At 44.0% G+C, this 9,106-nt stretch overlaps 1 protein-coding gene across 1 annotated transcript; it reads right to left on the bottom strand.

Moving 5' to 3' along the window:
* Nucleotides 1–728: 728 nt before the first annotated feature.
* Nucleotides 729–2,842, bottom strand: LOC102443939 (olfactory receptor 14A16-like). Its single transcript, XM_006112288.4, has one exon. It carries the CDS (start codon nucleotides 1,893–1,895, stop codon nucleotides 951–953), a length of 945 nt encoding a protein of 314 aa, XP_006112350.4. The 5' UTR covers nucleotides 1,896–2,842; the 3' UTR covers nucleotides 729–950.
* Between the last annotated feature and the right edge of the window lie 6,264 nt (nucleotides 2,843–9,106).

The following is a 9,106-nucleotide window of genomic DNA, read 5'->3' as shown; positions in this document are numbered from 1 at the left end:
CGTATGTAAACCTCATTCTACGAGGAATAACGCCTTTTGTCAACAGAGTTCTGTAGATAGAAGGCATTATTGCATCTACACTGTCCATTGCATCCACACTGTCATGTCAACAAAGCGGCTTGCTGTGTCGACAGAACTGGATGTAGTCTAGACGCTCTTTGTTGACAGAAGCTTTGTCGACAGTATGTGTCGACAAAACTTCTGTCGACAAAACCCTGTAGTCTAGACATACCCAAATAGCTTATTTAGAAATAGCACGTCCACACTACAGGGAAGCCTCAAAATCAGTCCGATGCAGGTTCCCTTAATGTAGATGTGCTACCTCAATTTAAAGCCCCAGAAGGCACTGGAGAGGAATAACTTAGCCCCTCACCAGTGCCATTCTATTTCGAAATAGTCGCAGCTAAGTGTCTACACACACCTTATTTTGAAATAGCTATTTTGAAAACGGCATTATTCCTGGTAGAATGAGGTTTACAGATTTTGGAATAAGTCGGCCATTATTTCGAAATTATTTCAAAATAATGGAATGGCTGTGTAGACGCTTGCATTGTTATTTCCAAACAACGCTAGTTCTCTCGAAATAACGGTGCAGCGTAGATGCACTCTGAGTGTCCAGATAGCTTAAAAGGTTCCTCTCCAGGTTTCTGGGTGTTACCATTTCTGATGTCCGATTTGTGTGTGTCCCTTTCTCCTTGGCGCAGAGATTGTCCAGTCTGGTTGCTATCCATGGCCGAGGGGCATTGCTGCTGCTTGATGGCACAGATCACATGGGCGGATGTGCCATTCCATGAGCCCTGACGTGGTGGCTGACATGGGTTGGTCCTGTGCAGGTGTTGCTTGTGTAGATGTGTGGGCAGAGTTGGCAAGGGGGCTTAGAGCAGGGTGCATGTGTCCGCTATAGTATCTGGTTCCCTTCTGCGATGCTTTTCTGAATTTTTTGGAGCAGGTTACCGGAAATGTGCAGCTAGATCCCATCCCCGTCTTTTCACGTTTCTCAGTGCAGCCTTGATCTCCTTGTTCCTGAAGCTGTAGATAACAGGGTTGAGGACTGGTGGGACGACAGCATAGAGCACAGGAACCAACATGTCCTGAACGGAAGGGGAGCTAGAGTTTGGCTTCATGTACATGAAGAATCCAGCACCAACGAACAAGGAGACCACTGACAGGTGGGGCAGGCAGGTGGAGAAGGCTTTGGACCTGCCCTCCAAAGAGGGGATTCTCAGGACAGTGTTGAAAATATGAACATAGGACACCAGGATAAAGGCGACACAGATAAAGCCATAACAGAGGGCCAGGACAATGTTGTGAGCTTTGTTGGGTTGTGTGTCAGAGCAAGAGAGCTCCAGGAGGGGTGGGATGTCACAGAAGAACTGATGGACAATATTGGGCCCACAAAAGGGTAAGTGGAACGTGTTACCCACATGCAACACTGAATACAATGCCCCACTAAGCCAAGACCCAGCAACCATCTGGGCACATGCTCTGTTGTTCATGACTATCCTGTATCTCAGTGGGCTGCAGATGGCCAAGTAGCGGTCATATGCCATGACTGTCAGCAAAGCCAACTCTGCTGTCCCGAACGTGATGAAGAAAAACAACTGTAGGAAGCAACCGTGGAAAGAAATGGAGTGACGCTGCATGACGGCATTGGCCATGGACTTGGGAACGGTGGCGGAGATGTAGCAGAGGTCGAGGAAGGACATGTTCTTGAGGAAGAAGTACATGGGGCTGTGGAGATGGTGGTCGAGGGTCACAATGACGATGATGAGGAAGTTCCCCACGAGTGCTGCTACGTACACAAGCAGGAAGAAAAGGAAGTGTAAAATCTGCAGCTGGTGGATGTTGGAAAATCCCAGGAGAAGGAACTCTGTCACAGAGGTTTGGTTGGCCATGTCTGATCTGGTGAGAAAAGGTGAGATGAGGAAAAGCCATCAGGAAAGTGCAGGTAGAAGGAAAAGTGTTGATGTTTGTTTCAACATCCCAATGTAGATGAAGTATGTCCTAGAACCTGACTTTTATGGGGTACTTTGCCAACAAAGGTCATAACCTGGCTGTCTGTTATCTTCATGGACTGCTCATAAGGAAGTTAAATGAAAAAGAAACTTAAAATATTCCCACTGCTATACCCACGAAAGCTCATGATACCATCTACGTGTTTTGTTTGTCTATAAAGTGCTATCAGACCATTTGTTGTTGTTTTTCTGTACAGACTAACTGGGCTACTGAAGCTTCTGTACAGAAAAATGGCTCAATTAGTTTGGAAAAGAGACAACTGAGAGGGGACGTGATAGCAGCATTCAAGTATCCAAAAGCGTATTACAAGGTCTGCTTGAACTCTGATGATAGAACAAGAAGCAATGGGCTTAAATTGCAGCAAGGGAGGTTGAGGTTGGACATTCGGAAAAACTCCCTACCTCTCCGCGTGGTTAAACACTGGAATAAATTGCCCAGGGAGGTTGTGGAATCTCCATCACTGGAGATGTTTAAGAGCAGGTTAGATAGAAACCTGTCACGGATGATCTAGATGGTGCTTGGTCCTGCCGTGAGGGCAGAGAACAGGACTTGATGCCCTCTTGAGGTCCCTTCCAGTTCTCTGTGGAAGTATTCTATGAGTCCACGATTCAATAAGAATAATTCATGATACTTTATGATGGTCCACTGAGATCCAAGCTCACAGCTAGGTTTAGAAGAGCCACTGAATCTCAAAAAAATATTCTATATCTGATTTACAAAAAAGATGAGCATCTGATATCTCCTGTTTAGATACTTAAAGGATGAAGCCATAAGAATGGCCAGACTCGGTCAGATCAATAGTCCATCAAGTCCAGTGTCCTGTCTGCCGACAGTGGCCAATACCAGTGGACCCAGAGGGAGCGAGCAGATTGTCTACATTTTTTTGACAATGCTGGACTGGTCGGTTCATGGGAGTTTTTATTCTCTGAAAACACAGCCTTGCTTCAAGCTGATCGGTAGGAGAGGTAAAAAATTCCCACCCTGCATTTTTTGAATAAACCTTTATTTTATTTTTATTTGTAAATTTGTTATGTGTGTATTGTGTTACTAGCAGATTTATTCAGCATTGCTCGGGTCTTTAACTCACTTACGTATTTTTTGGGGAAAACGCACACGCGTTATTTCAATGATTGCATTGTTCAAAAATACGGTGTTCTTTTGATGACATTAATTTTTATTTTCGATTTCTTGAAAAAGAGACTGTTAAAATTTGTACTTTTTTTAGTAAATTATTTAAAATGGGAATTCCATCAAGTTTTTTTTTCTTTCTGTTTGCTATATTTTGACAAAAAAGGAGCTAAAGTCAATTTGGTTTCCAATAACATTGATTTCTCATTTTCAAATCTCAGGTATTCATTTAGCTGTAACGGAGCCCCCCTCTAAATTTCTCCACTTTATCTCTTTTCTGGAAGGTTTAATGAAAAGCAATCCTATTCCAGCGTCATCCTATTTTCCTGGCTCATCTTCATTCAAGTCTCTTTCAACATTCGCTCAGTTCTCTCAGTTTTGAGGACTGTGCCTGGTGATTCTGTCTTTTCTGTTTGGCTTTCTGACAAGCAATCCCATTCTAGGCACGCCCTGTATTCCTGGCACAACCAAACCTTGACCTTGCTATAAGTTAGTGTCAGAGGAAGCTGTGTGCTGAATTTCGTGCTCTTACCACTCAAGAAGAGTTCTTGATGAACCAGACAAACCCTCCAAAATATTTAGTAGATGTCATCGCTTTATGAGGATGGGTGGGTTATTGACCTCTTAACTTTTTAAACAATTTTGAATTTTTGCTTTTTCCTTGAAAGTCAAAATTTAGTAATAACCCCACTGTCTGGCACAAAACTAGTGAGTTAACAAACAATACCCTTAGTTTCAGAGAGGTAGATCGTAGCTACGAAAAGCTCATGATCCCATCTACATGTTTCGTTAGTCTTTAGGGTGCTACTGGACTAGTGGTTGTTTTTAAAGTTTCTCCATACCCTTAGGCTACGTCTAGACTGGCATGATTTTCCGCAAATGCTTTTAACTGAAAAGTTTTTCTGTTAAAAGCATTTGCAGAAAAGAGCGTCTAGATTGGCATGGATGCTTTTGCGCAAAAGCACTTTTTGCAGAAAAGCGTCCGTGCCAATTTAGACGCGGTTTTGCGCAAGAAAGCACCATTTGTGCAAAAGGGCTTTTTCCCGAATGGGAGCAGCATAGTATTTGCACAAGAACACTGACAATCTTACATTAGATCATCAGTGTTCTTGCACAAATTCAAGTAGCCAGTGTAGACAGCTGGCAAGCTTTTCTGCAAAAGCGCCTGCTTTTGCAGAAAAACTTGCCAGTCTAGATGCAGCCTTAGTGTTAGTCACTAAGGAGGTTTACACCTGGGATGAATCAGGCTCTGTATTTCCCTTCCACTTCGAAAACTTAAGCATGAGGCCCAAATTTCTGTATTTATTGCTGGGTTCTACTGATCACTGAACAATAAAGTACTGCGGCAAAAGCCAGTTCACACAGAGCTACCCACATGAGCAAGAAACCCTTGAGATATGGTACATGAAGAACACATTGTAGGAAATCAAATTAATTGTAATTATGGCATTTTTAACAGTAGTTTTTATTCTTTTCTCTCTCTAAAAAACACTGTCTTTCTCCATACACCCCCATCTCTCTCTCTCTCCATCCATCCATCCCCACACCTCCCCCTCTATCTATCTATCCCCATACACCCCATCTATCTATCTATCCCCATACACCCCATCTATCTATCTATCTATCCATCCATCCATCCATCCATCTATCTATCTATCTATCCATCCATCCATCCATCCATCCATCCCCATGCACTTCCTCTATCTATCATACACCCCCCTCCAATCCCACTTTGAAAATCCCCCATCCCATAATGAATATGAAATCGTACCAGGAAAAATAAGCGACTTTTGGGTGCCGTGATGTTCCGCAGGATGCCTGTCCCACCTTGCAACCCATGAATTTTTATCAAGTACATAAACAAAATATGCAGTCCATGAACGGATTCACTTGCATCTTTATTTGCTTCTGACAAAGGAGTGACATCAGAGAGAGAGGCTGAGGTGAGAAGAGGGATATATTGTCTTTGCTCCTCTGCAAGGCCCTGTAGTAATGCTCCGTCACAGTCCTTTGGGATGCAGGTCCCATGAAGCATCTCTTAATTTTATCTGGAATGAATATTTCTGTGGTGTGGCTTTCTTTGTGGTTAATACTCAGCATAAGAGGGAAGGTTGCCTGCCCTTTCCTGGCAGACCACATGGTGGAGAATGTGGGCAAAAGATAATAATTCCTGACCACTACACAAAATTAGGCAGTGAGGTCACAGTGTCCTTTCGAAGAATGGCTCCGCTCAATCTTAGACTCTCTCACCTGTGCCAAGTAGGTGTGAAAAGCTATTGGGTCACAAGGGGAGCCTTTGATACCCCTTTTACAGATAATTTTACACCAATACAAGCAATTCCCTGAGATGCCAGGCAATGGAAAATGAAACCCATCATGTGTGGGACAAGGAGCTATACGTGACACGTTGGAACGTGGAAATACATTGGTTTGATTTTGATCTCACTGATATGGTACCAAACAGGAGTAACTCCATTAAAGTCAAGTCATTCACACCCAGGAGGATCAGGTGAAAACACTTAAGGGAAGCTTTAATGAATGGGCCTAGGTCTGATCCCTCAATGGCGCAGACCATTAGGAGCTGGTCACTGGTTCCCCTGTGGGAAGAGGCAGGCCTGACATGAGACCCCAGGCATCTGCGTACCAAAGACAGACCACATTGGAGAAATCTGGCTGCTGACAGCCCTGGGGAGGGAGATTGGTCTCTTCTGTGCCCCCAGGGAGAAAGAAGTATCTAGCTTCCCATTCCCCCCCATCCGGTCCGTTCTGCCTCCATCTCGTTTTCCCATCCACCTTCCCTGAGGTCTCTGAGATTGATGGGTGCCATGGCCAATCGAAAGCCCCCATGATCTGGTTTTAATGCCATCCCATGACCAGCTATTGACTAGTTACATTCTGGAGTGAGAACCAGTGTTCCCTGTAGGCTGGGAACTTGTGAGACCAGTCACAGATATTGCTGGACTTGAGGGCCCCAGCACAGAGGTTGCTGGGAGCAAAACCAGCTGGCGGGATCGGCAGAGCAGTAGAGCCCAAAGGGCACCAGAGCACACAGCCAGCAGGGCCAGGAAGAGGGTGGCTGCAGAGCTCACAGCTGGTGAGGCCGCAAACATCCACAGGGCTACTCCTGGATCTTCTTGGGCTGGTGGGGCTGCCAGAGCTCATGGGGCTGCAGTGAGGAGCCCAGTGGAGAGGTGCCTCCTCTCCCAGGTCTTCCCTGGTCCGGAAAACTCCCTCATCTAGGACTGGCCAGGTCCTGAGTGAGACGGACCAGGGAGGTCCAACTTGTAGCTCATTGCGTTCGGCTTTGAGGTGATGACTGAGGCCAACTTTTCTGAGCTGAATTTCTGGAAGGGCCAAGCACAGATGGAGATCAAAGTTATGAGTATTAAGCTCACAACTACGACCTGAGCTCCTCTGTCTGGAACAGCCTTGTGCTTCCCTTCTGTGACGCGTGTGCTTATTTTGACTAAGATGATGGTACAGGGAATGAAAAAGAGGATAGCGATTACTGTGTCTGACACCCCGCCACCGGAGATCACCAGCCACTCAACCATGTGACTATTGGTGCAGGCCAGTTTGATAACTTGAGGGACTTCACAGTAAAAATTGCCCAGGACTTTTGGACTACAGAATGCTAACGAGAGGATCAATCCAATCTGAGCAAAAGAGTGAGTTAATCCACCCAACCATGCCCTGATCACCAGCCCCGGGCACACCCTGCTTCATAAAAATTGAGTTTTGTAATCGCTTAAAGATGTCTATGTACCAATCAGCAGCCATTACCAAGAGGAGACCAACTAGAGCGCTGGCGATGAAGAACATCTGGAGGATGCATTCATAGAATGAGATAGTTCTGCTTGGGGAGAGGAAACGAAACAGCAAGAGTCGCTGCCGTCTATTTTGTGTCCTTCCATTTTTCCTGCAAATTTAATAAATGACAGCAATAAAAAGCATAAACAAGTTCTGGAGGGGTCACAGTGTTAGTTTGTTTTGAGAAAAACAAGGAGGAGTCCAGTGGCACCTTAGGGTGTGTCTAGACTACAGGGTTTTGTTGACAGAAGTTTTGTCAACAGATACTGTCGACAAAGCTTCTGTCGACAAAGAGCGTCTAGACTACATCCAGTTCTGTCGACAAAGCAAGCTGCTTTGTCAACATGACAGTGTAGATGCAAAGGACAGTGTAGATGCAATAATGCCTTCTAGCGACAGAACTCTGTCGATAAAAGGCATTATTCCTCGTAGAATGAGGTTTACATACGTTGACAAAACTGCTGAGTTTTATCGACGTTATGTCGACATAACTCAAAGGCAGTGTGGACGCAGGTATAGTTTTGTCGACAAAAGTCCACTTTTGTCGACAAAACCCTGTAGTCTAGACACACCCTTATAGACTAGCAAATTTCTTTGGGCACCAGTTTTCATGGGCTGGAACTCACTTAATCAGACAACCCAGGTTCCAATGCACAAAAGCTGTTACCCAAATACATTTGTTAGTCTATAAGGAACCACGGGACTCAGTGTTGTTGGGTTTTTTTACGTTCTTGTTTTCTTCTCCCTTTTGTATTATGGTAAACAATCCCTCATTCTCTCAGGCCTTGGGAGACAGGCCAATCCTCACCTCAGACAATCCCCTGACCTGAAACAAGTCTTTCCAGCAGCCACACACCATAGGTCAGACACACTCGCCCAGGAACCTACCCCTGAAACAAACCCCACTGCCAACTCTGTGCACACATCTACACAAGCGACACCATCAGAGGACCCAACCCCATCAGAGGCTCATACAACTGCACACCCTCAAATGTGATCTACACTATCAAGCACCAGCAATGCCCCTCTGCCATGGATACTGGCCAAACCGGACAGTCTGCGCAGCAAACGATAAATGGACATACATCAGACATCAGGAATGGTCACACAGAGAAACCCGGACGGGAACATTGTAACTTGGCTGGGCATTGAAACATGGATTGAAATGGAGTCATTCGTCTACAAAGGAATTTCACCAGCCAATGACACACAGAGAGAGAACACAGAATTTACATTCATCTGCAAATTGGGCACTGTTTCCCTGGGCTTGAACAAAGACTTTAACTGAATGTCACATTACAAAGCCAATCTCCCCTGCTTTTAACACTTCATTTTTACATCAAACGTTAAGAATGGGACATTTCCAGCCCTCTTAATTAGCCTCATTAGCACCAGCCCTACAATTGACAGGCACTTTTTACTTCTTTCTTATCTGTTATAAAATACCCAGTTCTGTTATTTTTACTCCAGTTCATCTGAAGAAGTGGGTTTTGCCCATGAAAGTTCATGATACTATATACTTTTGTTAGTCTCTAAGGGTGTATCTAGACTACAGGGTTTTGTTGAAAAAAGTGAACTTTTGTCGATAAAACTATACCTGTGTCTACACTGCCGCAGACAAACTGAAGAAATGATCTGAGGTAAATAGGATGAAATACAATAAGGACCAAGTAACTGTAATGGACAAATTCCATGTAGGAAGGAAAAGTCAGTTGCACACATATGAAATGGGAAGTGACTTTCTATAAAGGAGTACCGCGGAAAGAAATCCGGGGGGTTAGGGGTCGAGTGTAACACTGTTGCACAAAAATAAAAATATTTTAAGCATTTTTCCTCTGATATTTCAATTTTTGAAGATGCAAAATCAGAGCACTACTTGGACTAAATATTCCAATGTGAATTTTCAATTAAGTTGAAATATGATCAAACGATTCTATCAAATGTCCATGAAAATTTAGACATGTAAAATTAGGGCTAGTTTATTTAACAAAAGTTTATCTTCCCATTTTCTGGACAGGTTTACAACAAGCCAAAGTGTTTCAAATGGCAAACAATTCAATTTAAAGTAATGGTTATCAAGCAAAACTCAGCAAAATGTTTATACGCTTCCGTCATTCCCTTGTTTTAAATGGGAGAATTTAAATTTCATTCT

The sequence above is a fragment of the Pelodiscus sinensis genome, chromosome 30 (assembly GCF_052426305.1).
Source record: "Pelodiscus sinensis isolate ZL-2025 chromosome 30, ASM5242630v1, whole genome shotgun sequence".
In the NCBI taxonomy this organism is placed as follows: domain Eukaryota; kingdom Metazoa; phylum Chordata; order Testudines; family Trionychidae; genus Pelodiscus; species Pelodiscus sinensis.
Note: the sequence above shows the minus strand (reverse complement) of the source record. Positions and strands in the feature narration are given on the sequence as shown.

Excerpts from the sequence above, each read along its gene's own strand:
- LOC102443939 (XM_006112288.4), bottom strand. The coding sequence starts at position 1,895 with ATGGCCAACCAAACCTCTGTGACAGAGTTCCTTCTCCTGGGATTTTCC.